The 23,460-nt window shown below is 32.6% G+C and overlaps 1 protein-coding gene across 1 annotated transcript in view; it reads right to left on the bottom strand.

The window, feature by feature from the left end:
• Positions 1-245: 245 nt before the first annotated feature.
• TMEM65 (transmembrane protein 65) overlaps positions 246-23,460 on the bottom strand; it is a 35,606-nt gene continuing 12,391 nt past the window's right edge. The window contains exons 2-7 of the mRNA XM_037501988.1: positions 12,750-12,794; positions 9,307-9,374; positions 4,968-5,022; positions 4,159-4,201; positions 2,304-2,409; positions 246-862 (exon numbers count right to left, since the gene is read on the bottom strand). Of these exons, the coding sequence (XP_037357885.1) occupies positions 764-862; positions 2,304-2,409; positions 4,159-4,201; positions 4,968-5,022; positions 9,307-9,374; positions 12,750-12,794 (416 nt within the window). The 3' untranslated portion in view covers positions 246-763. The remainder of the gene's footprint in view (positions 863-2,303; positions 2,410-4,158; positions 4,202-4,967; positions 5,023-9,306; positions 9,375-12,749; positions 12,795-23,460) is intronic.

Here is a 23,460-nt window from a genome sequence, read left to right as displayed (position 1 = left end):
ACTCAGAAACCACATGTAAATATTCAAAATTAAGAAATAAAAGGTAAAAAAACCAACTTGAAATAATACACTTGTTAACATATAGGGCTTTATGTAGAAGAGAAACCACATAATTGCTTATTCTGATTACTCCCTGGCTCTTAAGACAGTACTATGTCAGAAAATCAAAATGAGTAATAGATACTTAAAAAATACACCAAGTCTGCATCCATTTTAAACAAGGTGAGTTAAAAATGACTAAAATCATATAATTGTGAATATTTCCTGTGGAATAGTACAAAAGTGATGTTGCCAAAAGAGTAAAAAAAAAAAAATCTGTAACTGATATTGAACAGTTTAAATAATATGGGGGAAAAAAATCTTAAGGGTGAATTCTAACTACAGGGAACAACAGAAAATGCTTTCATGCATGTACACATGTTAAGTAACAAATAAGCAAACCCCAAGTCAGTACAGTACATCAATGACTGATACTTAAATGATATTTTGATATATATAAAGAGAAGAAAAAGGTAAAATGTTGACTGCCAATGATGAAAAAGCATCTCAGCAATTTACACAAAATGATACTAAACAGTTTTTTTTAAAAAGATGTCCTAAGAAAACCAAGCTACAATAAGTTAGTGTTTTCCATAATACACATGCTGAATTATTTGATCCCATATCTATACACAGTTACTGTCTTAATTCCTAAATGTCGTGACAGCATATTTAGTAGTTGAGGTACATTAGTTTACATCTTTTTATAGATATCCTAAGAGCGTTAATTTGTCTTTTCCAGTTTTTCATCATCTTCACCTCCAAGGAAAAGCAAAGGAAACATTCCTAGAATGCAGCCAATAGTCACCCCACCAGCTTTGCCCTAAAACAAAAGACATTTTTTAAAAGTTATTTTAGCCTTGAAAGAATCTTTGCTTACATGTCTATGATGAATACAATGTACTATAAAAGTCAACTCGACTGCAGGTCTTTGATCAGATCTTGTAAATCAAGGATTTACATACATGTAGCTACATAATTTTCTGCACAGTAATGTATAGGTCTACTCAGGTGGAGAGTGAGACTCTGCTTTTCCAATATCCTGGATAATGCTGACCCTGCTGGGCCTGGCACCATCCTTTAAGAACCACTGTCCTATACAAAATTCTCACCTTCTCCCATGATTTTAACTACCACCCACCTTGCCAGTGGGGCCTACAGTGACTGGTCCTCTTATTTAAAACTATTTCCATCTAACATTCCCAACTTCTTTTACCCAGCTGTGTAGTTCTTTTTTTTTATTTTATTCCCATAATAATTATGAACTCTAAAATATTAAGTATTTTATTTGTCAGTTTTTTTTAATGTCTGACCACCCTCCTACCCCAGCAGAATGTCAGATTTACTAAGCGCGTTAAAAACTCCTAGACTGTTTTCTATGAATATTGATATTATTCATTTACCCATTGTCTCAAATTCACACCCTTCTAACCCTTGACCTTCAACCAAATGCCTATCAGGTGCTATCACATGAATGTCCTAGTAGCACTCAAATTCAACATGTCCCAAACAGAACTCATTACCTTCCTTACACACTTGTTCTTCCTCCTCCTCTTCTTTACTTAATTGATGGCATCGTGACCCATCCAGTTACTCCCTATTTAAAATTCTTCACTAGCACTCCATCACTGAGGTATGAGGTACAAAGTCCTTAGCACAGTTTGTACAATGCCTTTCCTGACAGTCTTACTTCTCCAGAACACTGTACTACTGCTTCTAACCACAACTACTATGCATTAGATTCCAGCAATGCCTAATATCCTATATTTCTCTAAACATATCCTATTTTTATGCCTTTCTACTAGTTAGTTAATATACTTAGAATTCTCTTGTTCACTTAGCAAATGTCTCATCAACAATTCAAGAATCATCTTAGACCCAGTAATAGTCAAAGAAATTTCCCCACAAAAAGAAATTTCTCCTCACAAAGTGTTTATTATCTTATTTGTGCTATTATTATATCTAGTATATAATTTTATTAATGTATGTCACATTAAATTAAAACTTGGTTTACTTGTTTGATTTCACACCTACACAATCCTCAAAGATAACTATAGTTTATTATTTATTATGTGTCCTTCATTCTCTTAACATTAACTGAATCATATAAAAAAATCATATGAAGAATTTAAATCAAGTACAACAAAACACACTGTTCTTCTGAAAACTGCCAGTGGTTAGCAAATTTTTGTTAAAGACTTCATTCAAGCTAAATTGCTCTGGCTCTCTGAATTCAATTATGATAAACCACACAAAGCACTTACCAGATGTGTACTAACACGTGTTTGCCACATGTCAACTTGCTTTGGTGTGAGATCAGGAATCGACAGGCCTAACCTAGAAGCCAAAGCTTCAACATAGCCTGCAAGTCTTTAAAAAAAACAAAGACAAAATACAAGAGAATGAAATACAAGTTTTAAAAGAGACACACAAATGTCATCATATAGTAAAAAACTAATTATACAAAGAGAAACAAAATCATTTTACACCTCTAACTGGCATTATACAAAAGGTATAAATACTGCTTTACAACTTTCATGTTGTATTGTGATAAATATATACAGTTTTAAAATGTCCACATTAATATACTTAATATACAGGTAAAGTAATTCACAGTGCAATTATCCTCTACCATTACTTTTAAAAGATCAATTCAGGGTATAAAAAAGTTTTGACAATTGTAATTTATACATTAATTCCAAATTCAAAGCAAAAAGCTTTGATGTATGATATAACTCAAAAATAATTTGTCATCAGAATGAAAAAATTTCCAGAATTTATCAGATTGACATACCGAGAAAAACAACTTAAAATTTTTAGGGCAATCTCAAATATTATCAATTCTAAGTTGCTATCATTTAATGAGAACAATCTTACTTTATAAACTGTAGGAAAGGGAAAAGGCCAATTCTGCATACCATATTATAAGATGAATCCCAATATCAGATACATTAAGGTCTAAAAGAAATGTGCACTGGTGAAGTATGGTACTTGTTATTTAATGTATTTTTTTAAAGGTGGACAATAGTTCTTAAATATAAAGAAGTATTTATCACTCATAAAATAACTCCCTAATGATACAATCAAAAATCTAAAATCTATTAGATCATTTGATTTTATTAAATACAGAAAGGTTATCATAGTAGTTATATTATGCTTATTAACCTTAGTGTTGGAAATTGGGAAACAGATTGTTTAAGGGTGATATCATTATAGATTTATGGCAGAAATTACAGGAATATAAAATTTCTGCATTAGCCTAGAAGCAAAGAAACTGTTTTTAACAGTAGCTTTGGCATCAAGCCCCAGTTAGAAATCTTGTATAATTAGATCACCATGAAGTTGGCTTTGACTAGATGATAAGACTAACCTAACTTCTATTAGACCCCCAATTCAAACCTTAAAACTTACCACACTAATGAACCAAAGAAAGAAGAAACAGTCAAACACTGAGCAAGAGAGAGTATGTTTGTCACATTATTTCATGCCAACTTAGTCTAACTTAAACTTCCTAGGTTTCCCCAAACCGAGGAAGCAGCCCAGGCCATCTGTCACTTGGAATAGAGAATGTAAAGAAAGTGAGAAAACTAGCCTTTTCTAAGTAGACATACTCAGTTTGTTTTATCATTCCTGCCACATGGAACAAAAGAAAGGGAAAACTGGCCAAGTCCATGTCTGCTTTGGCTATCATTCCCCTCTCTCTCTGTACAACACACCCAGTCGGCATCCTCACTCTTGATCAGACAACTTCATCTCTGGGCTTAATGGGAGGAGGAGGAGAATGAGGTGGAATAATGATGGTGGTCTTGCTTTTATCCTTGGAAAATGTCTATGAAATGCATATATTTGAGTAAATAAAGACTATTAAACAGAAACGCCAAGGCCCCTCCACCAGACACAAAAATTGTGTATGACTGGGGTGTAACCCAGGTACTTATATTTGATGCATATCAAAGATTTAGTACTACTGATTTATAATACTGTACTAAATTTTAAAATCTAGTTCTAAAACACACAGGATTTGTTCCTTTTTCTTTAATCCTTATTTAAAGGAGAATGGAGAAGAAAAGGAGCAAAGTAAGTATACACAAGCAGAAATGAATATATAAATGAACCTACCCAAGTCCAGCTAAATCTGACACAAGATTTCCCAAAGCAGCAGCTAAAAATTTTTTAAATGAAAAAGTGAATTGTCATATGGAAGTCAGAAAAATCATTACAATACAACATTACATAATCAATAAAGTACTGACTGGTCTGGAAATTATCACATTTCTCAAATTTCATCAACTATATCCAAATAACTGAAAGATTTCAAAATCAAACACAGGTCTTTTGAGATTACAGAATTCTACCTTCACCAAGTACTAAGTTTTTTCTGTTACTGCAGCCAGTTTCCATTTTGGTTTCAATATTAAAACACCTGCACAGTATTTTAAGGGAATTTGGATATTTGGAAGTTAAAGAAAAAAAAGGCATATGTATGGCTTTAAATTTTGAAAAGAATCATGTTTTCTATACAGTAAACATAACATTAGAACCATTCCCAAATTTTATTGTTACAAAAATGAGTGGTTAATTGGGGGAAAGAAGGAGAGAGAATCAAATTATACTTCTAATCTTTATTTCTGTCTTTGACTTTTCTACCCAACTTTAAAATAAATAATTTAATAGAGACGAAGGGTAGAAAGGTTTTGGGGTAACAGAGAATAAAAGGAAAAATATCTTTTAATACAATCGAGTATTACTGATCACTAATTAAAATTTCTCAGCAAAAAACTATTCTATCACAAAATTAAATATTAGAATAGGATTTAAGAAAATAGACATATTAATAAGCTGACTGAAACAAATTATCCTCTCCTAAACCTAATCTACTGAAACGTTTTATGAATATACAGTGAAGTAATAACATTACTATTAAATACCTGCCATAGTTGAAATTCCAAAAATAATGCCAATAGACATCTCAATATGGGTTCCCTGAAAAATTATTACAAAGAAATTAATCTTAAAAATTAAAGATGAAGTAACTATAAAAGAATAGCAAAGTATTAATAAAAATAGTTAAACCAACATGCTATCCAGCAAGTGTATACATAAAGTATGCAGAAATGTGTATATATAATGCAGTAATTCACTTGATTATTAAATATATGCATTCATGCAGAAATAACATCAATATTTTATCATTAAAATTAGGTTTTCATAAAAATAAAAACAATATAGCAATACAATTCATCATTAAAAATCTAGAATGTATATTTTCCTACCACAAAGAAATTCTAAAGCTCTAAGCAAAGACCAACTCACCTCATTTTAAATTCTGACTGATATCTATATTATTATTATATTTACTCTACCAAAAGATTAAAAAGACAGACTTAAGCAGTATCCAGGCACCAAAAGGACCATAGACTTCAAAAATTATCCTAATAACACTTACTTCTTTAACCAGGAAGTAGTGAGATTATATGATTCATTTATAAGCAACATTTAGTATAATAAAGCTACAGTAAAAAGGAGGCAACATTGCATTTCTACTGAATTTATTTTATTGGGAGACTTTTAGAACTTGAAAATACATCATTATTCTGAAAAGAAGGACTTGTATATTTACCTCCACTGTAAAGAGAAGGAATTAAAATGAAGATAATTAAACTATTCTAGTGTGGTATTATGTAGAATAAATAAGAAATCCTAGGATTTATTGTGCTAATTCAGTTCTAATTCTTAGGTAGTACTACCAAAAATAGATGTACTTTTTAAAAGTTCTCTTTAATACTGATGTTTAGAACTTTAGAAACTTTTAAATCTCAGTAATATTTGTAGAAGGGGAAAAAAGAATACTATATCTGGGATGTAGAAATATGGCATTACTCAATTATTTATAAAACAAATGTAAAGCTGGCCTTTTGGTTTCACATCTTTAAAATACAACTCTTGTTGAATACAGACTGAGCAGTCTGATCTTCAAAAATCTACCTGATATTTAAAATTACAAAATTGAATGGTACCCAAAGGAACAGATTTCTGAAGAGGAAAAGAAAATAACAGGCATGAAGAATGAAATTGTTTCTATATGGATAAAATGAAAACACAAAACTGCTGTACTAATACAGGAGAAGTACCTGTCAGCTACCATGAATAAAAAAATAAACATGGCATTTTAACAGCAGTTATTAGGAAATGTTAGGAATGACACAGAAGAATCCAGTTGCAATACAAGTATTTAAATAGTGTTGAGGTGCTTGTTCATTTGGTTGAATTTCAAAATATGAAGGTCCAAATACCATGAAAAGCCTTAGGTAATATATAATCAAAGACAGTTTGATGGCAATTGGACTATGGATTTTTCTTGTTCCCATAATTAAAACAAGTTTTATGTTAACAAGTGAGGCAGGAATCACAAATAAATCTAACAGAACAACAGGTCATACATGTTTCATCACCTTAATACTATTAATCTACTCTAGAATTCTAATTCTACCCTAATTGTAAGAAAAGTAATTTTTAAAATGCTGAAATATAAGTTAGAAGGAGGCAATTCTAGTAATATAAAAAAATGTAATGAAAAACTAAGAAACCAAATGCTCAGTTTGGACAACACTGAACAACAAAAATAAAATCTACTTTAAAGAAATTGTATAGGAATTTGTTTCTATGACTAAAACGAAGGTTGCAGCCAAGAGAATATATTATGGAAAAGTAAAATATCTAATGTCTATAGCATGCCAGGAGGAAAAATGAAGTATCCCCTTAACTCACAATCCTAAAAAGAGTCATAGCTGTTCCACAATGGTAGAAGCAATCAGTATTAAAAAAAAAAAAAAAAAAAAAAAAAAAGGTGAAAAAAAATTCTTCAGGTAATAATGATTATTTATTTCCCTATTAATAGATTCTGTAGCTGTATTTATTACCTATATTACTATAGTTAGTTATATATATATAACTCTCTTATTTATGTGTGTTAGTCTCAGAAATTACAAAAGCTCTTGGAAAATTTTACTGTCCCTGAATTAATTTGAAAGTATCACAAAATAATATTGTACCACATTTATTTACTCTTAATAAGGTACTGAAGCCAGTGGTTTAAACATTTATTACAGGATTATATAAATAAGAACTGGTGATAGTCTTGAAAATAGATTTCAGTATAAATCAGAAAGTTGTTTCTATATGGATAAAATGAAAACACAAAACTGCTGTACTAATACAGAAGAGAGGAACCTGTCAGCTACCATCAGTATTTAATTTGGAGTCAATTATATCAGACCTGGAAAAACAGTTCACTCTCAATTATACAGATAATGAGACACAGGCCAGAACGACACAAAAGAGTGAGCCATATTAATAACTGTACTCTAGAACGCAGTGTTTTGGTTTGGTTTGGTTTTTCCTCTTTGGTAGTTGTATTTAAACACTCATCTGTTATTTATTTCAAAAAAATGATAAAAACATAAGGTGAGTATCTTATTCAGGATCACGGAAGCCACTCAATATCTCTATTTTGATCTCCAAAAATTCCTTGAACCCCTCTCTATGGAAAATATATCCTCTCAACACTGCTGAGACAATGATGTTTCTTAGTACCCGAGTGACTCAAGTTTGTCCGAAGGCGGTGGGGGATAAAAGTAACAAATGATTATTGGAACGTTAGCATGGGTACTAGCTCTCAGTAACATAAAACACTAAGTTATGTGAGATTTAAAGAAGTATCTCTCACAGCTATAATTCAGACAATCTATTCAAGAATATATAAGTCTAGCTTTGGCGGTGGGAGAGCTATGGTGACCACACCTGAAAGGAGAAATCCTATAATGTCGAAGTATTAGCATGGATATAAAACAGTGGTACTTCAATAATAATAAAAAAAATTAAATAATACACCAAATCCTGACTACAGTTTGTAAACTCATAGTTTTCATGATAATTACATGTGATTTACATTAACTATTTAAATAATCTGAGCAACTCATGTGATTTCAGAAAAGGTAGTATGGTTCCAAATGCTTGAAGAAATTTTTCACATTAGATGAAGTGGTCAATTTGAATCTTATATACATACTAGGAAAATGTAACAATTAGAAAGAGAGAGAGAGAGAGAGAGAGAGAGAGAGAGACCAGCACTTTGAAATGGTTCTAGAAGCTGCTAAATCTACTGAAGAATTACGTGTGCTTATCACCTTCAAGGTGCATGTTAGAGTATCTTCTAAGACTGTTGATTAGCAGGACACCTTCCTGCTGTGTTAACCCTATAATTTCCTTCCACAAGTTAAGTGACTGAATATCTGATTTCATCAATCTGGACATATGGTGAGCTGTACAGCAAAAGAAACCATTCTTGAATGAACCAATTTCAGATACTTAAAGCAAATTTACAATCTATACAATGTAAATTATACTTTAATTCCTATTCTGAAACCTAATATGTGCATTTATAGTACACGTGATCTAAAATTCACCAAAACAAACTAAAAAGCCCCCGGTAAACAAGCAAATTTGGGGCCTTCCTGGTAGCACGGGGGTTAAAGTCTCAGCACTATCAAGCATGAGTTCAATCCCTGACCAGGGATAGGGTCACATGGTGCAGACCTCTCCTCTCTCACGGTATTTCAGCACATATGCCTATCCTGCTCCCCACTCTGTCTCTGGTGAGTCCTCTCACCCGCCTGCACCTCTGGCCTATACCCCAGTTCTTGTATGCATAAATAAATAAAAATAAATCTTAAAAAAAAAAACCTAATAATCAGTCATCTCTAAGACTAAATGACACTCTTAAGGAACATCCTTACATTAAAGTGGCCAGAGCAAAAGGGAATTTTTTTTTTTTTTTTAACACTACAATGGAACAAAGACAGGAAGATATATTCACAATGTTCTGAACTGAACTTAAAACACCTTTGTATTAAATGGATAGACTATATAACAAAACACCCCTTAAAACATTTATGCATGGGGAACTTGAACTAGGAACTAGTAAAAGAACATATATGTGATAAAAAGCATCAGAAAATAACACATTTTTCCTGTAAGAATGTTGAAATTCTTGGTCAGCAACTTTACCAAAAGTCATAATGATTAATACATATAATGATGCCTTAAAGTTGAATTATAGCCTAACATGAGATATAGTATAAAAAAAGCCTTATTCATTATGCTGTTAAATAAAACTTTATAGCTATAATATACAAATTACTAGGAAAATTTAGATCACATTATTTTCTTTATTAACTCAAAATAGAAGGGGTGAGAGAAAGAACTTACTGCAACAATCATAATTGCATTATCCAAAAAGCCAAACCCTATGAAAGGTATCGCATTGTGGATGAATACTGAAAAACATCAAAAACAGAAAAATATATTTTAAGATTTCTATCACTTTAAAATGGCAGTAACAGACCATATGATCAGTCTCCTAAACAGATTTGATAATCTTGGGATTTGCTTTTCATTTCCCATAGGCAAAAGATTCTGCTCCTACTATAAGTGTAACCACTTGGTAGATGCTATACTGGAAATAAACAAAATAAAACACATAACATGTAGAAGTAACTGTGTTAGACTTTATGTTTTCTTACTGGCAACACACACACACTCACACAAATTACATACAGTTAATGGCAGAAAAAGTAAGTACACATTAATGAGTACCACGTTTTACCTGTTTAAATTGCTACTGACATCAACCTGTTTCTCTTATACCTAGACTGATATTATAAAATTGATTTCCATATTAGAAATAATAAAAATGCCCTGAATCAACTTTCAGGGAAGCTATTTGGTTGCTATTACTCACTAAACAATTTTTAAAACAAATATCAGAAAAATGTGGTATCATATACGTCAGACATCTTGTGCAAAGCCTTTTTCCCCCCTCATAATAAACTGGTACTCCTGAATGCTTTCACAGACTATAAACCAACAATACTTGATTTAAATCAAAATGTAACTTGGCCTCTTCCACCAAAGACACACCTTACCTTATCTATCTAGTACATAATCTAGTACATAATCATAAAATAGAAGTGTAACCAGAAAGAACTAAAACCACTATATTTTTCTATAGTTAGCTTCATTTTTTTTCACATGTGCATCTTTAGCACATTGCAGAATGGCTGGTGCACAGTAGATGCTCAACAAACATTTAGTTAGTGAAGTTGAGGACCACTAACCTGTAAAGGGAGAGAATTCCAGATTGAGAGAATTGAAGGCAGAATGTGAAACAAATGAAATGCTGGGGATAATTAAAAGACTTTATTCTAATTAATCCATAACATTGCAAAGGAATACCTCAGCATCAGTTCAACTGAGAACTCTTTTTTAGATAAACATCAAAACTTTAATTTTTATATTACATCTAAAAAATAGTCTCTTCAACCAAATGGTTATGAGTTCAGTGACTTGAGTTTTTTCCTCCATGGAAAGTATAATTAAAATATACTCCAGAAGTTATGCAAGTCTGATACTACTGTAGTGAGTTCTGCACCAATCAGGGAATGCTAATAAGCAGTGAAAAATAGTAATAATCCACACCTCCATCTACAAGCACTATCAAAGAGTAAGATCGAGGGAAAAAAGGAAATATCCCAGGCCAGACTTTTTTCTTGTTATTAGCAAGAATGTCCAAAAAAGCATTTTTATTGTAAAGAATGTTATTTTTAAAGTTATTAAAGATGATAAAGATAAAACAGCAGATTGATGAAATGGGATGTTTCAATGCCAGTCTAGCCTTGGTTCTTTGACATTTTTGCCTAAGTCCTATTGCTTACCTACAAGACAATTTGTTTACAATAAGCATCTTCCAAACATGTACACTATCCAATTTCCAAAAATATAATGCAAATTTGGCATGTCAGAGGAATATAATGAAAAGTTTTTAATTCACTAAATTAAACTTTGACACTGAAGAAAGAGATACTTAATATACCTCTGGAGAGAAATCTAAAACATCTTCTGAATCATCTTTGAAATGCAAATATGGCAGAGTAGCTATGAAACCTTTGGGATTACATACATTTTGGGGCCAATTTAATGGCATCTCTAAAACTGGCCAGTTACAAATATCTTAAAATTAGGTGTTAAAACTATTAAAATTAAGATGAGATTAATTGCTATGCTAGTATAAACTTAGTCAATAAAACCAATTAAAGGCACACTGCCATTACTTATTACTTTGAACTACAAAATACATCACATTTTTATGTTTAGATCTAAATAAATGTGTCCTATAAGTACAAAGTTATTTTTATGTCCTATAAGTACAAAGTTATTTTTAACCCAAAGGGAAATAATATAACTTTCAAAGAGTTAAATGAGCATGAACTGGACAGAAACTCCACCAGGCACTTGAGATACAAAGATAAGTAAGACTTTGTTACCAGCCCTTAAGAAGTTCTGGTATGACAACTCAGCCATATAATGAGTTGACTTCAACATGACCCCCAAAAATTATAGCATTATTACACAGTGTTACAGATGATTGCAGGAATTTAGACTGGGATCTTCAGGGAAAACTGCCTACGGAAGAATATCAGAGATTTCTTGAATTGTTCTGGTATTTGGGAAGTTATTTATTTCTAATATATATTATATTCTACCTCTAAGTGAAAAAAGAACTAGATTTTATTTTTTTTTTTTTTTTTTTTTTTTTTTTTTTTTTGTTTTTTTTAATAGAGGCATGATTTATTTATTTGTTTGCTGGTTTGTTTGTTTGTTTTGTTTATACATGCACTGGGTACAGTCAGAAGCGCGGGAGGGTGAGAGGATTCACCAGAGCCAGAGCGGGGAGCAGAGCAGGCAGAAGGACTGAAGTACACTGCTGAGGGGAGCAGCGGGCGGCAGGAGAGGTCTGCGCGCCATGTGGGACCCTCCTCCGGTGGCCGGGGAGCAGCCGGGGATCGAACCGGCGCTGCAGAGGCCGCGGGCAGCTTCGCAACCCAGCGCTCAACCGCTGCGCCACCGGGGAGGCCCAAGAACTAGATTTTAGATAGGTTTTTAAAATACATGTATGTTTGCTATGCAGTATGTCATGTTTTCCTACCAATCTGTGATTTCTTCAATTTCCTTTGGGAAATGCTATTCTCTAACTCAGCAGTTGTCAGCAAGCCATATCAAATATTTAGCTTTAACTTAAAATCCACTCTAATTTATTGCACTGATAGGTAATTTTCTTCTTTCATTATCTTTATAATAAGATCCAAAATTGTTTTATATTACTTTAGTATTAGCCCTTGAATATTTATTCCTATCATAATAAAGAGAGAATACCAACAGCATTGTAAGGTTCTTCTTCCTTGTGGTTTTAAATAAACTTTTCTTCCTTCTAACACAAATAGCAACTCAGAAATGTTTTCTCCACCAGAGAACAATTCTACCTACCCTTGAATCTAGAAATTTCAGTTCTGCAATTACTCAACTTAAATCCAAACTAAACATATCCTTTCTCCTGGAAATTGAGACAGTGTCTATCATAAGTATAATTCTCTTTCTATCTGTAACATTTTAACAGTATTAGAAATAAAATACCATATTACAGAGTTGGGATATGTCTTCAATTAAGACATAAATCCTTTGCTTCAGCATAATGAAGAGGATAGCACACTCTATTTGGTAAGATTTACTGACTCTTCTGTACTACCAATGAATGATACATTTAATTCAAGTTCAAAAGATAGATTCATAAATATTAACAATTATAGAACAATTACCATATCTCAGCTGTCCTGGGGTGGGTGGTGCAGCTTCCAATTTTTCTAAATGGGGGAAAAAAGGGTGTAGGGCAAGAATTAGTTACTGTAACATGATTTCTTTTTTATTACAAAGAAGAAATATCCAGATTTACAAAGGGGAAGAATATCAGAGTTTATTCATAAATGATCTTTAGGTTAATGGACCAGTGTTATCGGTACAAAAAAAAAAAAACCAAAAAACTACTACTTGGATTAAATTACAAAATGGAAAAACAAAACTGAGTTTTAGTTATGAGCTCACCATGGACCTTATATCCAGGTGGTAAAGCATTCATTTTTCTCCTCAAGTTCTTGTATATACCTAATGATGGTGTTTACATTAATTACAATTTTAAAAATCTCCAGAAATACAGTTATACCCTTCTTTTAGCAACCCTAAATGGCTTAAGAAATATACATACAAACATTGATAGTGGCAAAGAAAGAGTATTGAAATAGATCTATATGTCTTTCAAAACCTGGAAAATAATATCTTAAAGCAATACATGTTATAACAATCACTTCACTGGATTATGTTTTGCTCCTTAATCTCCACTGATAATATCTCAATCTCTGAGTTTTGAAATCTATGCTATAGTAGGGTGTTATTGAAAAAAAAATTTTTTTTAAAGTAGGGTGCTATTCAAAATCATAAGTAACAATATGCTATTTATATCATAATAAACACACAATGATTTCCAAAATACAAATCAAAATAAGCACCATCATTAGATTTAAAAACTGACAATTATAAGGAAGGAATATACCTGATCTCATAACCACCATCTCACCATTTGATAAATATTAGAGCAAACCAAGGTAACAAATACCATTTTTATTCTCATGCAATCCAACAGAATTATTTAATAACCTACAAAGAAGGACTCACAACATGGATCATTCAGTTCAAAAGATTCACTACAATGAGACTGTCCAAGGGAATACATTACAAACTAGGTATATATTTTCTAGAATATTTATTTATAACCTATGATAACACAATAACTAAGGAATTTAGTTATAAAAAAGTAAAAAGCAAATGAATTTTCATTGATATGCTGTATAAAAGAGGAGTATGATCCAATTTATGAATGGAATTTTACTAGAAAAGCTTACAGTGCCACAAAGGTTTTACAGAAAGAAATAATAAAACCTAGAGTTTAAGCAATTTTTATTCAGAAAGTTCGAAGAATTCAAGTTTTTTTTTTCCATTTTTAAAAATATCTTTGTAGAATTTCACATCCGATTAAAATATGTTCTCCATGCTTTGACCAGCAGAGTAAATCAATCATCAATATAGTTGATAGTTTAAACTGCTAATTTATACTGTATCAGATGGAACTTATTTAAAATGAGATAATCTCTTCCTCCTGTCTTTGAGAATCTAAATACATGCAATTATTACAATATATATATATATATATATATACACAAAATCTTTTCCTAATAAAAAAATAGCCCAGCTATTCATTACAATTCCTAAAAACAGATAGAAAACACAGTAGATGTTTAAACATAAGATTTTTAACACTTTCAACATTTCATTTTGCTTCAGTAACCTGGTAATACTAGAGACAATATCAGGACATATTAAATCTTTTAAAGCAGTTTAAAAAAAAAAAAAAAAGATTTCTTTCTTTCTTTATACAAGCACTGGGTACAGTCAGAAGTGCGGGAGGGTGAGAGAATCCACCAGAGACAGAGCGGGGAGCAGAACAGGCAGAAGGACCGAAGTACACTGCTGAGGGAAGCAGCGGGCGGCAGGAGAGGTCTGTGCGCCATGTGGGATCCAACCGGCGCTGCAGAGGCTGCGGGTAGCCTTGCAGCCCAGCACTCAACCACTGCGCCACCAGGGAGGCCCTTTTAAAGCAGTTTTACTTTATTTAATTAAACTGATTTCTTAGGATGCACAAACAAAATGAGGTATTTCAGTTAATATTCTAATAAACTAAAGCAAGAAAACCATAGTAGATAATAAAATAGTATATAATAAAATACTGTTACTGTGTAGGTGAAGTAATAATAGCTTTTTTAAAAATGAATTTTTTTGATGATTTGGAATATATCTCACTAGAATCATCATTTTAAAGCTCATTTATTATCTATGTAGGAAATACAAAACAGGGGCACTATCACCAAAAAAATCAGTAAACACAAATTTAGTTCTTTTTTTCTTCTACTTTAGGAATAAAGCAGCTGCTTTTTACATCTGGTTATATAATTATAAGGTATTGTTTGACTACTCACTTATTTTATCAGGAAGTATGTTTCATCAGCAAATTGACAGTTGGTACTTATTATAGGTGTAAAATGTTATGAGGTTTGGGATACTGAGCCATAGGATTACAAATTTCTACTGCACTAACATAAATATAAAGATCTGGGTTATTATTCATAGTACACATTTAAGAGTAGCCTGGTGAAACAATAATAATCTCAGTATCAACTATCACAACATTGTTTTGTGAGAAAAAAATTGTACTAGTACAGCTTCTTGAGAATACCAAACAATAGAAATGAAAGTTAAAGACATTCTTCAGATTTTAATTGATGATTAAAATGAGCTGATTTAACAAAAAGAAACTGAATTGAAAACAACTCTATCTGTAACGAGAAACTACTTGTGAACAGCAACCACCAAGTTCATGCACCTAGACTTGACATTTGCTTGCTGGCAAGGGAGATGGAACTTCACAGAAAAACTTGCCAGACACTGACTGAGACAGCATTTACTCTCTCTCAAGGGGAATCCAGCCCCAGTCCCCCAAAAAACAGAACTTTATTTTAAAATTCTCAAATCTCTCTCTTTTTCACACACACACACACTCTCTCTCTCTCTCTCTCTCTCTCTCTCTCTCTCTCACACACACACACACACACACACACGAATCATAGTCAGTCATTAGGAGGACACAGGTTCTGGTCTAAACCAGCTTTGACCTGTGGTCATTCAACTTCTATGCAATTATTTTCTATATTGAGGCGGTAGCATTTATCTCGGTTTTATATTAGCTGCACAGGTTTTACAGAACTGTACCATATACTAGATCTGACTTCTGTTATTTATCAGGGATCTGATATATATCTGATAATATCTGATATATATATATATATATATATATATATTTCCAAAGACTATTAATACCCTTGAAATGAGTATTAGCTTCTAAATAGATGAAAACAGGTAATAAGGTCTAAGAAAGAAAGCCATCAACAAAGCATAAGAAATAAACAGTTTTTGGATCCTTAGGTTTGCTGTCTTTGACTATTTCACATTTTCTCAAAGTAAATGAAACTAATTTTATTTATGAAAATACCAAGTCCTTGAATAAAGTTTCCTGAAAGCAAATGCCCAAAATAATCTGTACAAAATGAAAAAGAACATGTGCATTACTATTTTCAAAAACTAATCAAATTCATGAATGTACTCACGAAGTTTTTACAAAGTAAACTGCACATAAACAAATATATTAAAATATTAAAGACAGTCTTTTAATGTTAACTGAATAAAGAGAAAAATCAACATTTGTTCATCTGCTAGCTCTCTTTGTCAAATTTATCTTTTTATAACAAAAGTTACTAATTTTAAATTCAAGCTTATACTAGTAATCTGAGTAGATGAGACTAAAATCCTGGGAAATTAACAATCCAGAGACTTACTTCAAAAACTCATAAATTTGAATAAAATACCAACTTTCATGACATCAACAAACCTGTTTCCTTTGTGCTTGTCAGTCAAATTTGATTGCTATAATAGGAATTAACTGCAAACATCTTATTTTAAAACAAGTCACATAAATACACATAATTTATAATTATACACCTTTTATTTAGTTAACATATATTAAAACAGTAAGTATTGAGTTTAATTTTTAAAAGAAGAATTTTTTTATTTTATTTTATTTATTTATTTTTTTTGTGGGACCCTCGCTGGCGGCCGGGGAACAAACAGGCACTGCAGAGGCTGCAGGCAGCCTCGCAGCCCAGCGCTCAACCCCTGCGCCACCAGGGGAGGCCCTAAAAGAAGAATGTTTAAAAATTAGAAAATAGTATTTTAAATGCTAAATTCTTTTGGTTTATCTAAAGAAATTATACTCTTTATCTGTGAAGGTTATACGTGTTTACTATACAAAGTTGTAATATTCAGAAAAATAGAAAACATTTAAATCAATAATTTATCAGAAATAAACTCTGATGGTTTATCCTCCAATATTTTCTCTAGATATATTCATATGTATCTATATTTGCATATATGTACACAAAACTATCCTTTCATTTTCATAAAGCATTATATATATTTTTTCTTTTTCTTATCTTTAAATTTTTAAGATATTTTATTGATGGCATTTATTTCATCATATGATGCACAACACTTTAATCACCCATTACAACATATTTATTATTTATTCTATTTTATAAATAACACTAATACAAACTTGTACCTAAATCTTTTTATATTCCTTTAAATGTTCCTCAGGTTGTACTCCTGTAAGTGGTATAACTCAGTTAATAAAAATCACAAATTGAAAGATCTTAAAGATTTCCAAAATAACTCTCAGAAAAATTATGCGAAGTTACTCCTATCACGTTACCTTTTTTTTTAATGTTACACTTTACTAAAAATATTTTCATGTTTTTAGAATGTAGGTAAAATGTCATTAAAACCAAATCCTTGAGCAAAATTTCCAAGCCCCAATCAGTTGCCAAGTTATTTTCATTGGCAACAAGATTGTAATACAACAAATAGGTACTACAGATCTGAGAAGTTTATTACAAGACTTAACCTGTATATCACTCCTTATTTTGTATTTCCCTTTAAAAATAACTTTCATTAAAAAAAACCCTTTAGTCCAATATTAACAAGTGTTTCTAAAATATTTTTTAGGCTAAGCGTTCCTGGTATATTTCATTTTAATTAAGTTTCTCTCATAAAAGTTACATCTTAAATTGAAATTCAAAATTCTCTTGTTGAAAAAACGTAAGCAGAACACCTATATCTTCTACATTGTAAAATTACAAAACATGTTTACAATGGTGGTGCTGGAAAACAACTAGATCCCATGACATATAGAGTGAGTTCTATTATTTAACAGAAGCTATAATTTGTAATTTTCATTGTTCAACATTGCATTAAATTTAACCGTACTATTCAAAATACAAATCCAAACCTGAAACGAGAAAATCTGAAAAGCAGAAAACAGTCATTTTTTATTATACTCTCATGGTAATAATTCTCAATGTGATAACTTATTTTGTTACCAATAAGCTAACAATGTAAGATCTCAAAAACAAAGGAAAAAGATCAAAATCATTAATAATAGACTTAATACATATCAAAGTTACTTCACTCTGAACTGACATAAGAAGAACCATTTAAAATAGGCACTATTCTTAAGAAAAAATAAAAAATAAAATAAAATACACACTATTCTTTTATTATAAATCATTTAATACGCGTTAAGTGCCCAATTATCTAATTTCTGATCTTCTGACCACTGAATGTTTGCTCCAAGCCCCACCACTGCATCTTTCCCAAGAAAGCACAGGAAGTAAAGGGGCAACACAAATCACTCTCTGGCCTAATAAGAGATTTATAAAAATTAAAAAGAGGAAACTACTGAGTTTAAGCAACAAATTGGGGACTACGGGCTTCGGCTATCTTTATTTGTAGCCATTATAAATAACTGCTTAGACTTTTATTAGAACCAAAGTTCAAGTGGGTAAGGTGAAATTTAATTATTCAACAATTAAGTATAAACTTAAAATGCAAACCATGCGATATGCAAAATAAAGCAAATCATATAAAATGCCAAAAAAAAAAAATTAAACATGCACCAAAAAAGGATTATAAAGCTACACAGCAATATTTTTGTAAAAAACAAACATGACTAAGTAAGTAATAAACATAAAAACTGACATTCAAAACTGAAAAATGGGTGGAGAGCAAGGTGTGGAGGAGTCCCTCTGGACTGTGGTGGTAGGCATGGTGCGGTGACTACATCTGAAGAGGGGCGACAGAAAATCAACTTTGTAAACTGAATGTTTTGTGACCAATGTTTTGCAAACCAATTTACCTCCATTAAAAAAAAAAAATGAAAACACTCTTTAGACACAGCAAAGAACAACTTTATAACTTGGTAAATTTCAATTAGCAGGTCTTTTAAAATAAAGACTATAATTGTAAAAGGCCTTTTAATTATTTTTTAAAATACCTGTCTTAGCAAAGATTTTTATTTTTTTAAGATAATTTTTTTTTTAAGATTTATTTATTTATACAAGCACTGGGCACAGTCAGAAGTGTGGGAGGGTGAGAGGATTCACCAGAGCCAGAGCGGGGAGCAGAGCAGGCAGAAGGACCGAAGTACACTGCTGAGGGGAGCAGCGGGTGGCAGGAGAGGTCTGTCGCACCATGTGGGACCCTCGCCAGTGGCCGGGGATCTAACCGGTGCTGCAGAGGCTGCGGGCAGCTTCGCAGCCCAGCGCTCAACCACTGCGCCACCAGGGGAGGCCCTAAGCAAAGATTTTTAAAAAGGCATTTCAGTGTGTTTTTGTGTCTTCATTTCACATTTAAAAGTTTACTGCAACATAGTTTACCTTCTGAGGATCAGAACATGACCTGGGGCTTCACTGGGTCTTAGATGGTCCTCAGTGTGCGATTTAGTGGCACAACAGGGGAAATCAGCAGTGACAACAGGAAGGCTACAGTACCCAATTAATCATCACCTTTATTACTTCATTAAGGTACTATCCTGTCGTCTAAGTTGAGGTTAAGAAACAGTAAATACTAAAGGCACAATAAGTTATTTCTCTGTTATCTGTCATTATTTTTGTAGTGTTTTTATTTAGGATAATCAAACATACTATTGATTTGTAGCTTTTACTTGTATGATTTGTGTACTTGAAAGAAATACACTATTTAACACAGAGACTCCCCTTCCTTCATGCCAAAGAAAAGCAGACAAAATAATTACTATATGTAATGAGATTCCTTCTTTAAAGTACACTAAAACAACAGTATAACTTTTTAAAAATTGTCAGATCTTGTTACTTTTACTTAGTAGGTATAGGGACAACACTATATAACTTAAGTTTAGAAAAATCATGTAACCATGATTATATTGTTATAGGTGGAAATGTCAAGTGAGCTAAAAAAAACAATTGATCTTGGAACATTGTAACTGGTAGATATATATGGGCATGATTACACAGACCCCCAGAAGACAACAACTTTAAAATAAAATTACTCAATATTATTAAGCAGCAAATATTTTTCAGTGAATGCACTGCTTTTTTCCCTTTCAGTCTTCCCCCAAATAAGAACTCTTTCAAAGAATGTTATAGCTGAAACCACCTGCCAGTGCTTCTCAGCATTTCAGAAGATGTTCAGAAATGCAGGGATGCTTTTCATTGTAATAATGACTGAGAAATGCTACCGACATTAGGGATTCTCACGCCCTACAATGCCCAAGAGAGTCCTTCACAAAGAATTATCCAGCCCAAATGCCAATAGTATGCTGCCTGATAAATACTGGCTTCATTCTCCACTTTAAAGACTCAGCCATTTAGGGTCAAAGTGTTAATTAATGACACACAGCTGGGTCTGGAATCCAGCTTCTTCTTCTCTGTTCCACTTGTCTTTCTTCCTTTCTTTCTTTTTAAAGATTTATTTATTTATTTATACAAGCACTGGGTACAGTCAGAAGCGCAGGAGGGTGAGAGAATTCACCAGAGTCAGAGCTGAGAGCAGAAGAGGCAGATTGACGAAGTACACTGCTGAGGGGAGCAGCAGGCGGCAGGAGAGGTCTGCGCGCCATATGGGACCCTCCGCCCGGTGGCTGGGGATCAAACTGGCACTGCAGAGGCAGCGGGCAGCTTTGCAACCCAGCGCTCAACTGCAGCACCACTGGGAAGGCCCTCCACTTGTCTTTCAATGAATAAACTGTTAATGGAAAAAGATAAAAGAGCCAACATTCACTGATATATGCATCTGTAAAACACTGTCACAACATAAGTCATGTGTTAATATTTGAAACTGAAGTAACTTAAATTAAAATACTAATATCTTTTTCAAACTGCTTTTTTTCTCTCCTAATAAGCCCCTTTCATATATATCATTTGCAAAAATCCATCAAAGTTAAAGAGGAGAAAATTGGGCCTTCCTGGTGGCGCAAGGTGTTAAGACGCAACCTATGAAGCTATCCGCAGCCACTGTGGCACAAGTTCGATCCCCGACCAGGGAGCAACCCATATGCTACAGCAGACCTCTCCTGATTTGCCCACTGCTCCCCTCAGCAGTGTATTCCAGTCAGTCTGCCTGTTCTGTTTCCCACTCTGCCTCTTATGAATCCTCTCACCCCCTGCACCTCTGGCCTGTACCCCAGTTCTTGTATGCATAAATAATCTTTAAAAAAAAAAAAAAAGAGGAGAAAATCAAATTACTATGTTTCCAAAAAAAATACATTTTTTGAATGGGAAAAGTAAGTGACTTCTGCTGGTTTCAGAACAATCGATACTCGATAGTTGAGGGCTGATCTCTGCTAACCCTGAATAAATATATTATAGTGAAAAGAGCACAGATCTAAAATCCAAAGGACTTGACACTAATCCCTGCTCTGGTGTGGGGTGTGTGTGTATAATTAGTCACCAAATCTTGGACATCAAACAAACCCCCTAGATCTCATTTTCATGTTACATAAAATGATGAGTTTAGATCTCTGTAGCCTCTTCTAGTTCTATCATTCTGATTCCATGCTTCTTTACTACATAGTTAATAGGATAAAGAAGAAAAATAGAGGGATACTACCTAAATCTTCCTGAGGAAGCATACCAAAGTGAGTTGGGATAAACTAAGTAAGAGTCTCAAAAGGTGATTACTGACTGGTAAGTTCTACAATTAGTGTAGTTGTTCAACGCGCCTTACCTCTTTAGTGGTATCATTTGCAATCATCTATAGAATAAATCATTCTTTTGAAAAGAATGAAGGTTAATTAACAATCTTCAGAATAAGTCACAATTAAGACCTTATTCTTCAATGTACATTATAAAAAAGTTTAATTTTTACCAACACACACTGAGATTTATTTTTATTTCTCCCTCCTAATCTCTCATCTCTCTCTCAATACAATTCCCCCACTACCACCACCAGTCCATCATGCAACATAATTAGCTATCAAGCTATGTGGAGACCCAATCTAAAAAGAAAAACCTTCATGAATGACCTAAAAATTTATAAAAGGCTTTCAAACTATTCAATAATATGAAACACTGAATGTTTCCTAAAGATTACTTAAATGTAGTTTCTCTTCACAAAATTCTGAAGTTTTCCCATGTTTGGTCCTTTATTCCTACTTATTCATCCTAAAGAAATTTATAATCTTTGCTGCTTCATATGTCTCACTTGCTGAGACTTTAAATATATATGTGATCTTGGTTAAGGTCATAAATCTAATCATTCAGTTAATTAAACATGCAGTTATCATTCCATCACATCCACAGCCTAAGATAAGATAATAAAAACAAAATTCTGTAGCAGTCTAAAACACTGATGCAAAATTAAAAAAAGACTATCATTACAACCAAAGCATTCTATTTCAAACAAGCAAGAAGTTCAATAAAATAGATGCTTTGTTACTTAGAATAAATATCTGCAACAACCAACACTGTAAGATTGTACTATACCAAAACTATCAGGGGCCTCTGCTGATGAAACCTCCTTCATTTGCTTCACAATGGTAATCTCAGGTTTGGGAAATCTGCGTGCTAAAAAAATTTTTGAATTAAAATGTATTCAAGCTGTAACTGGGAAAAGCGATCTTAAAAACCAATAGGTAAAATTACAATTGTTCTATGCCCTTTAAAAAACTATTTCAAAACATTAAAAACTCTTCTTGAGAACCAACAGTCACAAATATAAGGAGAAATTTTTTAAATAGTAAAACTAATGTTTAAGTTCTATAACTTAAAATATTAGAAACACTGGAATTAAAGTGTTCTATTTCTAGGTAAAAAAAATACCAAAATTAGATTGAACAATGCTAGTACTCTCCTCATCATTTACCTTCACAATATGGAGCAAGCATATTTTCCATGCCTTGATGAATTATCACACTCCTTCCTAAATCTGAATTAGCTTACAATATTTTATCCTTGGCATTTTTAATGTCGTGAAATATCTGAGAATTCCTTTAATGTGAGATCTTTGCCAGAGTCATTTCCTCTGGAACACCTTCATCCTTTCCATCACAGCCTCCTCACTTTCCTCAATCTCTACCCACAAAGCTCACCTGCTCTGAGCTCCTCTGGCTGCCTATCTGGAGTCTCTGAAATAGCTCTGGTTCAGCAGCAGTGTCCACAGTTGGCTATTTCTTCTGCAACTCCATTTGAAATTGAAGTTTCACTTCAGTATTATCATTTTTCCTTTTTTTGGCTATACTTACATCTTGTTTGGTCAATTAACCATTTTTGAGGAAATGGCTTATGAGTTTATCACTGGGAGATAAGGATAACACAACTATACAGATTGCTGTCTGTACATGAACTGGATGAACAGATAAATGAACAATCACTGATGAAATGTGATTGGTTATGATCGTGATGCACATCTATTTTACACAGTGATTTGTGTACTGAGGAGCTAATAGCAAAGTTTGCACTTATGTGATTACAGCTACTGGATATACTGTTAATAACT

Source organism: Talpa occidentalis, unplaced genomic scaffold (assembly GCF_014898055.3).
Source record: "Talpa occidentalis isolate TD23 unplaced genomic scaffold, MPIMG_talOcc4v2.1, whole genome shotgun sequence".
NCBI lineage: Eukaryota > Metazoa > Chordata > Mammalia > Eulipotyphla > Talpidae > Talpa > Talpa occidentalis.
This window is presented reverse-complemented; position numbering and strand designations above follow the sequence as displayed.